Source organism: Limanda limanda, chromosome 11 (genome assembly GCF_963576545.1).
Source record: "Limanda limanda chromosome 11, fLimLim1.1, whole genome shotgun sequence".
Classification (NCBI taxonomy): domain Eukaryota; kingdom Metazoa; phylum Chordata; class Actinopteri; order Pleuronectiformes; family Pleuronectidae; genus Limanda; species Limanda limanda.
Window position 1 is genome coordinate 20,564,404 of NC_083646.1, and position 13,873 is coordinate 20,578,276.

General features: G+C 41.0%; 3 protein-coding genes across 3 annotated transcripts; all 3 read right to left on the reverse strand.

Annotated features, from left to right (window-relative positions):
- Positions 1 to 377: 377 nt before the first annotated feature.
- LOC133014464 (calcium homeostasis modulator protein 5-like) lies at positions 378 to 3,418 on the reverse strand. Its single transcript, XM_061081705.1, has 2 exons — positions 2,779 to 3,418; positions 378 to 1,578 (listed from the first exon to the last, which is right to left on the reverse strand). The coding sequence occupies exons 1-2, from the start codon at positions 3,319 to 3,321 to the stop codon at positions 1,189 to 1,191; spliced, it is 933 nt and encodes a 310-aa protein (XP_060937688.1). The 5' UTR covers positions 3,322 to 3,418; the 3' UTR covers positions 378 to 1,188.
- Positions 3,419 to 5,456: 2,038 nt separating this feature from the next.
- Positions 5,457 to 8,046, reverse strand: calhm6 (calcium homeostasis modulator family member 6). Its single transcript, XM_061081884.1, has 2 exons — positions 7,514 to 8,046; positions 5,457 to 6,582 (listed from the first exon to the last, which is right to left on the reverse strand). The coding sequence occupies exons 1-2, from the start codon at positions 8,039 to 8,041 to the stop codon at positions 6,151 to 6,153; spliced, it is 960 nt and encodes a 319-aa protein (XP_060937867.1). The 5' UTR covers positions 8,042 to 8,046; the 3' UTR covers positions 5,457 to 6,150.
- A 2,448-nt stretch (positions 8,047 to 10,494) lies between these two features.
- LOC133013449 (calcium homeostasis modulator protein 6-like) lies at positions 10,495 to 12,171 on the reverse strand. The gene is made up of 2 exons (XM_061080394.1): positions 11,641 to 12,171; positions 10,495 to 10,929 (listed from the first exon to the last, which is right to left on the reverse strand). Exons 1-2 carry the CDS (start codon positions 12,169 to 12,171, stop codon positions 10,495 to 10,497), a joined length of 966 nt encoding a protein of 321 aa, XP_060936377.1.
- Positions 12,172 to 13,873: the final 1,702 nt, after the last annotated feature.

Sequence of the window (13,873 nt, forward strand, 5' to 3'; positions counted from 1 at the left end):
TGCCTGTTGACTAGAAAGGATGGAATGCTGAAAGACTGCTTATCCGTGGGGAGGGTATTTATATGCACATGGACGTCGTAATATCAACAGAGGGAGAAACACTGTCTTTACTGTCAAACAGGATAACTCTCCGCATGTCATATGCAGGCATGTTTGCAGTAGTTGACTTTAACAAAGACCCAGCCTGAATTTCTTACATTTTACAAATAAAACACAGTGTTAGGTGTTAACGTTTCAAACACTTTTCAGCTTTTTATAGTCTTGGTTCATTGAAAATACAGCCAGGGATGTAGCCAGGATTTAGTACTAAAGTACTAAGATCAAAACCACAAAAAGAACCAAAGCAATTGAGATTTCACTTTATTCATTCATTCTATTCAGTTTGGAAAGCACAAATGTCTTTATGCTGTCCAGTAGGAGATACACAGAATACCAATGTTTTGAGTTTTATAAATTGTAGAGTGGATGCTCCTAAATCTGTGGAATCCCTTTGAGATTCCTCCAGAAATACAGTGGTAAAAAACACAATTTAGTCAAGGCCATTTTAATTGCTTGTGTTAATTTGTCATGTTGTCCTGACTTGTCTGACTTGGCATCTGAACTGCAATATTGTTAAAAATCTGAATTTGTTTGAATTGATAAACTGGCCCCCCTTAATACAACAGCTGACCCCATACTGGTCCCAGGGGCTTAAATGTGCTTTAGGCAAAAACAACACACTTACAATGACAAAATCTACAGGCCTCTTGAGTTTAAAGGTTGTTATTAGCCCCCAATACTCAGAGATAATTACAATAATGTGACCTCAGTCTTCCAGGTCATAGCTCGACCTTGACTGTATATTTATCCATGCGTTACTTTGCAAATTCAAAGTAAGACAAACTTTCAACGCACCACGTTAGTAAACGAAGACTGCAAATGCATACAAGATTACAGAGGTAGGGGGAATTAGTGTGTATAACATAGTGGTTATGCACCATTGCACCATTCAAGACTTACATACTGTAGACAGCTCCTCCTCAGTCAAACCACAAGGGTCCATTCTTACAGTGAAGTGAAACTAGTCTCACCACTGTTTGTCTGTTCCTTCAATTTTTTCTTTTCATGAAATGTTAAGCAGATCATGTGATGTTCATAAATGTGGACCCAGGGCCAATGGAGATTCCAACATACAAACAACATCTTCCTTTAGATCATCTCTATTCCGTGCTCAAACTCCATGACAGGTCTCTTCTCTGGTGTGAAGTCCCTGTCTGCCCTCTCTACATACCGCTGCAGAGTGCTGTAATACTGCTCACTCCTGGAAAAATTATAATATGCAGAGATCTCCTCCCATGCCTTGTGGTTGGGGAAAGGAAATGGAACCGGGTCCTTGTTCTCAAAGAAGCTCTTCAGGTTTCTCTCGGCGAGCTTGGTGGCATAGTCCAAAGCGAAGGTGTCGAAGAGCGCCTTCTCCTTTTCTGAATAGCGTTTCCAGAATGTGAGCTGCAGGTAGCTGACTTTGGAGCGACAGTTTTTACAGCAGGTTCCCAGGAGGCCCACAAACACAGAGATAATGACAATACACCAGCCCAAGATCTGTGGACACACAAGAACGACATTATGACTTGACATTTGAGGACACACATATTATGTTTGAATAAATACAGATAATAGAGAATTCCGCTTTAAATACCCTCCTCTACGCAAATAAAAACCTATGGTAATGCTTACACACTCAAGCTGCCAACAAGAACCATTTTAGCAGGAAATAATACAAAATATTGCTTTGCAAGTTTCTTTGTATCTCTCTCCTAATCAAATAGGTATAAAATTAAATTAAATTCTTTTGGGATATTACATTAAGATATCACCACTTTAAATAGGAAATCCCAAAACCACTGACTTATAAGATTGTTTGTCCTACATTTGTAAAAATAATTGTGTGATGTTATCAGGGTAGTCTCAGCTACAATTTTATAAATGAAAGTCTGCGACATAAACTGGGGTTTGTTCTAAAAGACCATTGGGCTCTACAGTGCTACAGTGGTTAAAGATAGAGGTTTCTAGATTCAAACCAGAAGGCCATCTCAGGCCTTTCTGTAGTGTCTGCTGCTCCTCCTGTGATTTCTCTGGGTACACTGGTTCCCCCACAGCACAAAGACATGCAATTTAGGTTAAGTGGAGACTTTAAATTGCCCTTAGGTGAGATTGTGAGTGTGCATGACTGTCAGCCTTCCGATACGCTGGCAACCTCTCCAGGGTGTAACCTGTCTAACACCCAATGTCATCTGGGATTGTTTCCAGCTGGATTTAGAATGGAAAATCACATCTACTGGGAAAGTATTTGTAAGAAGGGCTTCTCTTACAATAACACTTCAATAATGTTTGTTAAAACGATGTATCAGAGGGTGATTTGTTCAGACTTTTAGTGCCAAACTCCCAAAACCCTGGATCCTATATTCCCTATAATGCATCCTTCATTAAATCTCTGACCCTAACCCTGATTGTTATTTTAAACTACATTTGTAGCACAAGCTTTGTTTTGTAAATTCTTGACAGAACCAAGATGACATCAATATGACATCGCCATATTTATTTTCTCAGATGTCAAAAGTCTTAAAACAGAACTGTTTTCACAGCATCGGGTTGGATTACATGAGTAGTCTAATCCTCAGCTTTGACAGAAGTTACAAATTCATTGTGATGTCATAAACCCCTTCAGATGCATCTTGTTTTCAAGAGGGTACCAAAGTGCAGTTCTCAAATTAATCATATACCCTGATGTGTGTCTCTTACCTGTGACTGGGCCCTGAGCTTCAGCAGCACCTCCATGCGGTCATCACTGGACAGTTTGGAGCGGTCACAGGGCACTCGAGCCAGCTCCTCCCGACATGTCAAGGTCTTGTTTTTACAGAACACATCCACCACCAGGTTATCATCAAGACCACTGACAGCGCATTCAAAAAATGTTCCATTGAGCAGGGCCACAGAGAGCCACATTACAGGAGCCACACAAGCCCCAGTGAAGATGCTCACGAATGTCCTTAGGCATCCGAAGCAGTTCCCACGGGGGCAAAGTTTCATGGGATTAAGGCAGCAGCCAGTGTAAACCCTCCACAACTTGCTGCTGAAGAACAGACCAAAGACCAGTAGCACGGCAGCAGGGCCCAGCAGGAAAATCAGCCCATAGGCAAAGTTCTGGTCGTGGTTGCAAGGACACTGAAAGGCAACCATGGAGAAGAGTCGCTCCCCGCCCAAAGTCAGGAGAGCCATGAAACTATAGCCAATTGTGGCTTTCTGGTCCAAGAAAAACCGAAAAACAGCATTGAAGTTATCCATGGTGTCAGGGAGGACACACTACACACAATTACCCAAAGTGAACAACAACAACAATAACAGAAAACTGTCTGTGCAGCCTATAGTCATTCCCTGCTGTCTGTTGTCTCAGCTGAGAACAAAACACAATTGCCAAGCCTCTCTATGCTCCTCCCAAGCTCTCTCACTTCTCCTCAGGCTCCTCCTTGGAGACAGTGTGACACTCCCTCCCACCCACAACCATTAACTCTTTGATAGAGGAAAGTCCCTTCTGAGCAAAGGAACAGTCCTTTTTCAGCTCTCTGTTTGTTTGCATCCCTGCAGCCCTGGCCGTGTTGAGGCATTCATTTGAAAAAATCCTGCTGGTCTGGTTCTTCAGATTACCTGATTGTTTGTTGACAGTGTCAACAACTAGAATACTGCATGAATCTACAACAGTGTCAGTCTGCTATTTGTATTCACTCTTAAGACAAGCAGTCATTCATTTGCATGAAATGTTAAGCATGTCAACTTCATTTGATGGCAGGAGGAAAGAGGAAGTATACAACCATGCAGAATGAGAGTATTTATTCATTAGTATTAGAATGTTTCCACAGAGAGCAGAGCAGTGTTACAGAGAAAGAGGGAAGCAATCCCAAGTATCAAGTGGGAAAGTGAGGTCATCCTCTAAGTGGTTTCTTTCCCTCAAGAGTGACTCCTCAGACTAAAACACTATTGAGTGCATTAAACTGAAACATCCTCTCCACACATGACAAACATCATTTGTAGATGAGAATAATCTCCTCCACCTCAATATGAACCCTCCAATGATTAATAATGACACAGTTGTAATGGCTGAAAGCTTCAACACCTTGGACACTAGACTAGAGAATGAACTCATCTTTGAACAGCACACAATGCTCACAGTTTAAAGAGATGTTAGTACCATATCAACCTACTAGAGCACTCCGATCCCAGAACTCAGGTTTACTTGTTGTCCCTAAAGTCTCTAAAAGTAGAGTAGGAGCCAGAGCTTTTAGCCATCAAGCCCCACTCCTGTGGAATAATCTCTCACTTTCAGTTCGGGAAGCAGACACGCTCTGTTCGTTTAAGAGTAGACTCAAAACCTTTCTTTTTGATAAAGCTTATAGTTAGAGCTAATTAGTGCGATGTTCCAAAATTTATAAAATGGCAAAAACCCCTGATGATGCTAAGACGCACAGGGAATTTATGACACAAGACACACGGAGCTTCTCTTTCCTGCTTCTCCTTCCTTTTCTCCATACTTATCACATCAAGGTAATTCTTATCTGATCAGTACATGTTACTAACTTGACCCCTTTCCCGGAGTTTCTGTGCCTTAGCGCCCGCGGATGCAGGGCCACAGCTGTGGCCGCACCACGGATTATGATTGTGGATCGCGCGTCAGAGGTCGCAATTGTGGATCCAGTTCGGTGGATTCTGTATCGTGCCAGCTGATCGTCGTTGTAATGGAGGATCCTTTGTCGCGTTGGCATCGGATGATGAGGGACCACGACCGAGGCGGCAGCTGATAATGGATTCTAACTGGCGGCAGTGGACAATGACTGTGGACTATAGTGGATCCCATCCTGATGCTGGATCGTGGTCTTGCTGGCTGCTGGCCAGAGACTGTGATTGCAGCGGGACTGCTTCACATATAGTATTGAAAAATGTTTACCCCTCATCGATGCTGCTAAAAATCCTGATGATGTTTTCTTACACTTGACATCTATTGCACTTCTGTCCGTCCTGAGAGAGGGATCCCTCACATGTGGCTCTCTCTGAGGTTTCTACATATTTTTACCTGTGAAAAGGGTTTTTAGTAGTTTTTCCTTACTCTTGATGAGGGTTAAGGACAGAGGATGTTACACAATGTTAAAGCCCTATGAGACGAATTGTTATTTGTGAATGTGGGCTATACAAATAAAACTTGATTGATTAAACTTGATTGATTGAGTTTGCTTAGCTGAATGTACAGTTTGTATCGGGTGCCATAGTTAAGAGAAAGAAATTACTGATGCACATAGGCTGACTGTTCACAGGTTACCAGAAGTGCACAGGGAGTGGTACACTCTTAACCACTGTACGAAGGTGACACGTATCCTGTTCAAACCTACACAAACACTGGGTGGAAATGAAACTCTTTACACATCATCACAGTTGCTGTTGTTCATGTTTAATTGATATCACTGATCTGTTTTTCTTATGTTTACAAGGACTGCAACATTTTGACTACGAACATTATTCTTGAGGAATTGCCTACAATATGAGTTTTACGTGAGTTGCTAATAGAATATTCCATTCATAATCCTGATAATATGTTACAGAGCAGAGTCTGACGTGACTCATGTCAACATTATGTCCTACTTCTTTACACCTGAACATAACAGCAAAAGGCTGTGAAGGCTCCAAGAGGACATTTGACACTGGGATACAGGTATCGACACCTTTCTACTAATTCCAGAAATCTGTCTGTCTGTATGGTTGTTCTTCTTATCGGCCTCACACTTTGCATGTGTTCTGTTGAAGGGTGGTACAACAGCGGATATTTAGGCCATCACATAGTGGCCACTTTAACTTCACTACTCCTTCTGTCTGTATAAAGCGTCTGTGTGTGCGGCTGTTCTGCCATTATACAGATCATCTCACATATTTCACCCATTAAAGTCCATATTCAATTATAATAATTTTCTTTTTTGTATTTCTGTGTCAAGGAGTAAGTGTATGGATACTAAATGAAGCTAAGCTAATACATTCTTTATCTCATAGCAAATATGAGGTCTTAAGAGCCACACCTGCACTGAGTGGAGTTCAGTGATTATATGAGTGTAATCCATACATCAGCAGACCTCACTACGGAATCGCGCAGTCGTCTACAAATTGAAGAACAGCCGGGTGGTCGTCACCAGACTCGCTTGACACAATGGAAGCCATCCTCATCATCCCGTCTTCACACTCCTGTTGTGTCTCCACATAGCGGTGCAAGGTGCTGTAGAACTGTTTTTTGGTGCTAAATTTGTAGAGGGAGGAGATCTTCTCCCAGTCTTTGTTGGAAGGGGTGATGATGGGTTCAGCTTGTTTCTGGCTGAAGAAACTCTGAAGGTTCCTCTGGGCAAGTTCTTTGGCGTGTTTCGCGGAGAATGATTCAATAAGCTCGCCCTCCTCCTGAGCATATGCCCTCCAGAACTTGAGCTGCAGGTAGCTGATGGGGGAGCTGCACCGAGCCAGACAGGTCAGCAGCAGGCTGGACAACATGACAGAGGCGATGAGCAGCCAACCCAATATCTGTGGTGACCGTCAACACACAGTTTGTAAAGGTGAATAACACTGAACACTGAAACAGAACTCTCACATGTCTTATACAAGGTCTCAGTAGTTACATTCATGTATAAGTCCTCTCAAAATGTAACATAATTTAATTTTATCACAACACTGTATGACTTCAAATGTACCGTATGTATCATTTTGAATCCATCAAGTTTTTTTACTTTGATACAGCTTGGTAGCGTGGGCATTAACCTAATGATGGCCCGTGGAGCCTCTTGATGCTTAAAATATAACAACAATCTGAAAGATTGATCTGAGAGACATATCAGTTTACACATGAAATCATAGCCACACTTAGACAAGCTGTGGCTATCAAATGTGATAAAAGTTTGCTTTTTAATGATCCATATGAAGGCAGAACTCTGCTCTTGATCCACCAATGGAAAGGTGGAATTAATATTACATATTTTTGCCACTTGTTTTAAAGAAGATACATTTTTGCACTGATGACAGAACATCTTCATTAGCTGAGCTGTTATTGACACTCTCACTTCCTCTTTTTTTTAACGACCTGATGTTTTAAATCACTTTGGGAACCAATGAACAAATATATATACCGTAGTATCAATTGATGTTAATTTGATCATTTTCAATTCCGTGACATTTGGAACCTTTAAACTATAAATAGGTTACTTACAGGGCTGTTAATAGTCAACAATGCAAAATACAGTTTGAAGTTTAGGTTGCCAGATCACAGTCTTTCAGAGTTTGTCATTATCTTATGTACCATACCAACTGACATTTTGTAGAAAACACACAGACCTGGCAACTAGCTGCTGCATGCTATTTAACACAGAGAATTGTTTTACACATGATGTTCCCCACTTGTCATTCCCCTAATTATTGCCACGCTAATTTAGACTTTGTTAATCGGCAGAGTAGCACTGACCTGAGACTGAGCTTTCAGGGCGAGCAGGACATCCTCTCTGTCTGTCTGCCGTACCCTGCCATCTCTACAGGGAAACCTGTGAAGGTTCTCACACGGGACCTTGGTCTTGTTTCTTTCACACAGATGTTGGACTGGACTAATCTGGGTCCCAGTCATCAGACACTCATAGTAGTTGCCGCTGAGCAGAGCCACAGCAATCCAGGTGATAGGTGCCACCAGCGCTGTGGTGTTGATGTGGAAGAGGATTGTCACGGCAGTTCTGCAGCTGCACAGCTTGGCCTGGCCCTGGCAAAAACCTGTCAACAGCTTCCATGTCTTCTTATTCAGGATGTAGCCCAGCAGCAGCAGAGCCAGACCGGGTACCAGAAGAAACACCAGACCGTATATGAAGTTCAACTCATTGCAGGGACAACTGAACACCACTGAGGAGAAAATCTGCTCCCCTCCTGCTGTCAACAGGGCCAACAGTCCAAAACCAAGGTTGGACTGCTTGTTGGCAACGTTCAGAACAACCCGAAACTTATCCATTTGTGACTGCTGCAGCAGAGGGACAGGATACACTTTAACTGTAACACTTTCACTTCCACCTTTTTCTATCTGACTTTCGAGACTCCTCACATCCCCGCCCCCTCTAACAACCACTACCACCCAGAGATGCCACTTCAGTTCTGCTAAATAACTGGAGGATGCAGCTGTAATTTTCAATAGATAAACATGACAAAGATTTAATGATTAACATTTCCAAGGGAAATCACCGTCTGTGGGTGAACTGGGGCTGGATAATGTAAAGTCACTAATGTTAGCGGAATAAAAGTATTCATAGCAGAGTAAACATAGAAAGAACAAAACAGGGTGATCAGACTAAAAAGGGAAGTTGTTCCTGAAATGACTCGAAAACGTTTTTTTTTCCAAATTAAATCCTGCACACATTTAAAGTTATAAAGTATTTCCATCTAATTGTTAAACTCTTGAAATTAAAATTAAAGCACGGACCACAGAAGTGTTGTGAAACATATTGGCCATCTTCCTTGCTTCTTCTATTTTTGTATTTGTTAGATCGTATATATGTATAATGTCACACTTAAATATTTCATCATCAGACACATTTGTGTATAATGATGTAAACATACAAGTTTTCGTTTTCTAATGATGATTCCTTGTTCTTAAGGGGAAAAACCTGTCTAGACCCTATTATGATTACTGCCAGACCTGTTCAAACCAAACTTTACTTAGAACATGTCTGATAATGTGAAGCAGGCTATTTCCAAAATTAGCACATGATGCTGTGAACTACAGTTATTCAACAATAAATGTGAAACAAAGTCACCGCAATCTATCAATCTGGAAAGGGTCACAAAACCCATCACTGAACCCTCCAATGATTAATAATGACACAGTTGAAATGGCTGAAAGCTTCAAAACCTTGGATTCACACTAGACAATAAGCTCACCTTTGAACAGCACACAATGCTCACAGCTTGCTTTGCTGAATGTACAATTTGTATAGGGTGCCATAGTTAGAGAAAGAAATTACTGATGCACTTAGGCTGAATGTTCACAGGTTACCAGAAGTGCACAGGAAGTGGTCCACTCTTAACCACTGTACGAAGGTGATACGTACCCTGTTCAGACCTGCACAAACACTGGGTGGAAATGAAACTCTTTACACATCATCACTGTTGCTGTTGTTCATGTTTAATTGATATCACTGATCTGTTTTTCTTCACACACAGTTATTATGTTTACAAGGACCGCAAGATTTTGACTATGAACATTATTCTGGAGAAATTGCATTGAATATGACTTTTATATGAGTTGCTAATGGAATATTCCATTCATAATCCTGATTATATGTTACAGAGCAGAGTCTGACATGACTCATGTCAACATTATGTCCCACTTCTTTGCACCTGAACACAACAGCAAAAGGCTGTGAAAGCTCCAAGAGGACATTGGACACTGGGATTCAGATATCGACACCTTTCTACTAATTCCAGAAATCTGTCTGTCTGTATGGCTGTTCTTCTTATCGGCCTCACACTTAGCATGTGCTTTGTTAAAGGGATAGTTCACCCCAAAATTTTAAATTCATTCATTATCTAATCAACACTATGGAGTTTCAGGGGTAATCAGCATTGTAGCCAAATCCAAAGCCAAATGTCTGTAAGCCCCGACATTGAAATTTGACTCGAAGCAACGTCATTTACACCATATTGTTGTTGCTTTATTCTTCTCCAGATCAGCATTCGGGGGGTGGAACACAGTGGGCATGTAGGATAAAAACATTGTGTATATGACCTTGTTTCAAGTCGATTATGAATGTCGGGGCTCTGTTGTTTTTTTTACGTTTGAAGTATTGTTCACCATTTACTTTAGTTGCATTGGATTTTGGCTGCAAAGCTGTTTACCCCTGAAACTCCAAAAGTGTTCTGTGGACTCAAACACTTCACCCACCCATCGGCATAGTGGTGAGTAAATAATGCGTGAATTTTCATTTTTGGGTCAACCATCCCTTTAAGGGCCCATAGAAGTGCAATGCCAATTTGAAACTTGCGATATGTCCAATAATAGTATTTTTTCCATGCAGCTGGAACTCATCAACGGACGTGAGGAGGTCAATCAGCCACTGCATCCAGCTCGATCTCAAAGACAGCACAGTTACAAACAACAACAGGATGGACATCATTCTCCAGATTATCACATAGTGGCCACTTTAACTTCACTACTTCTTCTGTCGTCTGTGTGTGCGGCTGTTCTGCCATTATACAGATCATCTCACATATTTCACCCATTAAAGTCCATATTCAATTATAACAGTTTTCTTTTTGGTATTTCTGTGTCAAGGAGAAAGTATTTGGATACTAATAAGAAGCTAAGCTAATACATTCTCTCAGAGCAAATATGAGGTGACTCTTAAGAGCCACACCTGCACTGAGTGTAATTCAGTGATGATATGAGTGTAATCCATACATCAGCAGACCTCACACCGGAATCGTGCAGTCGTCTACTAATTGAAGAACAGCCGGGTGGTCGTCACCAGACTCGCTTGACACAATGGAAGCCATCGCCATCATCCCGTCTTCACACTCCTGGTGTGTCTCCACATAGCGGTGCAAGGTGCTGTAGAACTGTCCTTTGGTGCTAAATTTGTAGATTGAGGAGATCTTCTCCCAGTCTTTGTTGGAAGGGGTGATGATGGGTTCAGCTTGTTTTCGGCTGAAGAAACTCTGAAGGTTCCTCTGGGCAAGTTCTTCGGCGTGTTTCGCGGAGAATGATTCAATAAGCTCGTCCTCCTCCTGAGCATACGCCCTCCAGAACTTGAGCTGCAGGTAGCTGATGGGGGAGCTGCACCGAGCCAGACAGGTCAGCAGCAGGCTGGACAACATGACAGAGGCGATGAGCAGCCAACCCAATATCTGTGGTGACCATCAACACACAGTTTGTAAAGGTGAATGACCCTGAACACTGAAACAGAACTCTCACATGTCTTATACAAGGTCTCAGTAGTTACATTCATGTATAAGTCCTCTGAGAATGTAACATCATTTACTCTTATCAAAACACTGTATGACTTCAAATGCACTGTATGTTCAAAACCTGCACAATTTCATGGACAAGAGAGCTCAAATGATGCTGTCCACTCAATGCAGCTTTTTTTGTTTTAAAGAAGATACATGTTTGTACTGATGACAGAACATCCTCATTAGCTGAGCTGTTATTGACACGCTCACTTCTTCTTTTTAACTGACCTGATGTTTTAATTCACTTTGGGAACCAATGAACAAATAAATATACCATAGGATCAAATGATGTTAATCTGATAATTTTCAATTCCGTGACATTTGGAACCTTTAAACTATAAATAGGTTACTTACAGGGCTGTTAATGGTCAACAATGCAAAATACAGTTTGAAGTTTAGGTTCCCGGATCACAGTCTTTCAGAGTATGTCATTATTTGATGTACCATACCAACTGACATTTTGTTGAAAACACACAGACCTGGCAACTAGCTGCTGCATGCTATTTAACACAGAAAATTGTTTTACACATGATGTTCCCCACTTGCCATTCCCCTCATTATTGCAACGCTGATTCAGACTTTGTTAATCGGCAGAGTAGCACTGACCTGAGACTGAGCTTTCAGGGCAAGCAGGACATTCTCTCTGTCAGTCTGCAGTACCCTGCCATCTCTACAGGGAAACCTGTGAAGGTTCTCACACGGGACCTTGGCGTTGTTTCTTTCACACAGATGTTGGACTGGACTAATCTGGGTCCCAGTCATCAGACACTCATAGTAGTTGCCGCTGAGCAAAGCCACAGCGATCCAGGTGAAAGGTGCCACCAGCGCTGTGGTGTTGAGGTGGAAGAGGATTGTCACGGCAGTTCTCAGCCTCTTGAAGCTGCACAGCTTTCCCTGGCACAAACCTGTCAACAGCTTCCATGTCTTCTTATTCAGGGCATAACCCAGCAGCAGCAGAGCCAGACCGGGTACCAGAAGAAACATCAAACCGTATATGAAGTTCAACTCATTGCAGGGACAACTGAACGCCACTGAGGAGAAAATCTGCTCCCCTCCTGCTGTCAACAGGGCCAACAGTCCAAAACCAAGGTTGGACTGCTTGTTGGCAATGTTCAGAACCAGCCGAAACTTATCCATTTGTGACTGCTGCTGCAGAGTGACAGGATACACTTACACTGACCCTTACACTTTTACTTCCACCTTTTTCCAACTGACTTTCAATATCACGCACATCCCCGCCCCTCTAAAAATCACTACCACCCACAGATGTCACTTCAGTTCTGCTTAATAACTGGAGGATGCAGCTGTAATTTTCAATAGCTAAACATGAAAAAGATTAAATGATGAACATTTCCAAGGGAAATCCCTGTCTGTGGGTTAACTGGTGGATAAAGTAAAGTCACTAATGTCAGCGGAATAACAGTATTCATAGCAGAGTAATCATAGAAAGAACAAAACAGGGTGATCAGACTAAAAAAGGGAAATTGTTCCCAACATGACATGAGAATTATTTTTTTTACAAATTAAATCTTGCACACATTTTGAAGTTATCAAGAATTTCATCTAATTGTGAAACTCTTGAAATTAAAATTTAAACATGGACCACAGAAGTTTCTTCTATTTTTCTATATGTTAGATCGTATATGGGTAGTCGACAAATAGGGGTGAAACAGTATTTTTTTAATAAAGTTCTAATGAGGATTACAGTTGTACGAAATTATAATGTTCAAATGCTGAATTTTTTTAAACTGCTAGTGTTCCTTGGATTTTTTGTATAATTTCATTGTGGTGTGACGGGCCGTCACACCACAGGACATTTTCATCCTTGTGGCCATTTTGAGTCATTGCTATACAAGACTGGCCCTAGCTATTATGCCATTTTATATTACAATTTTTTTTTTACAAATTTTTAACTACAGCCGTGACACTACAGGACTCTCAAAAAATGACACACTCATTGTCTGACAGAAAGAGTGAAATTTATGAAATTAATCAGAGGTTAACAGTCCCCTTTCAACATACACAGTACATTCCAACACCTAGGGGGCTTCCTGGTAGTGGGATAAACTAAGGGCCCCTCTAGTTGTCCATGTAACTGAACTGCCGTTTCAAAAATCTGATTTTCCGTATCACGCCACAGGACAGCATTTGTGTTACGAAAGTTATTTTGCTGTAAATACTAATATACTAGTTTGGTGCATATTAAAACCTAATATTTATAAAGTCATTACATACAATATAATGCCAAGGCAGTTATTACCTGCTCCAGATATTTCTGGTTTATTTTGTTAATATGTAAGTTTAATGCTTCACATATGTTACGGTCACACCGCAGGACATTTTGCGTATTCACCTTAAAATATAATCAAAACATAACAGATATTTCATACAAAATCATAAGTTTAAAACAAAGTACCATAATATGCATCACATACATGTGTTGTTTAAGTGGTTAAATGCATCTAAATAAACATTCAGACTTAATTACAGAAAAATCATGCGTCATGTCATCCACCCATATATGTATAATGTGTATAATTAAATATTTCATCATAATACAATTTCTATATATTGATGTAAACATAAAAGTTTTCGTTTTCTAATGATGATTTCATGTACTTAAGTGGAAAAAGCTGTCTAGACCCAGTCTAGAAAAAGCTGTCTAGACCCAGACATGATTACTGGCAGACCTGTTCAAACCAAACTTTACTTTGACCATGTCTGATAATGTGAAGCAGGCTATTTCAAAAAGCAGCAGATGATGCTGTGAACTACAGTGATTAAACAATAAATGTGAAACAAAGTCACTGCAATCTATCGATCTGGAAAGGGTCACAAA

Coding starts and splice junctions, on each gene's coding strand:
- calhm6 (XM_061081884.1), bottom strand. CDS start 8,041: ATGGATAAGTTTCGGGTTGTTCTGAACGTTGCCAACAAGCAGTCCAAC. Junction 6,583..7,513: donor CCCTGAAAGCTCAGTCTCAG/GTCAGTGCTACT, acceptor CGGTCACCACAG/ATATTGGGTTGGCTGCTCAT.
- LOC133014464 (XM_061081705.1), bottom strand. CDS start 3,321: ATGGATAACTTCAATGCTGTTTTTCGGTTTTTCTTGGACCAGAAAGCC. Junction 1,579..2,778: donor AGCTCAGGGCCCAGTCACAG/GTAAGAGACACA, acceptor GTGTGTCCACAG/ATCTTGGGCTGGTGTATTGT.
- LOC133013449 (XM_061080394.1), bottom strand. CDS start 12,171: ATGGATAAGTTTCGGCTGGTTCTGAACATTGCCAACAAGCAGTCCAAC. Junction 10,930..11,640: donor CCCTGAAAGCTCAGTCTCAG/GTCAGTGCTACT, acceptor TGGTCACCACAG/ATATTGGGTTGGCTGCTCAT.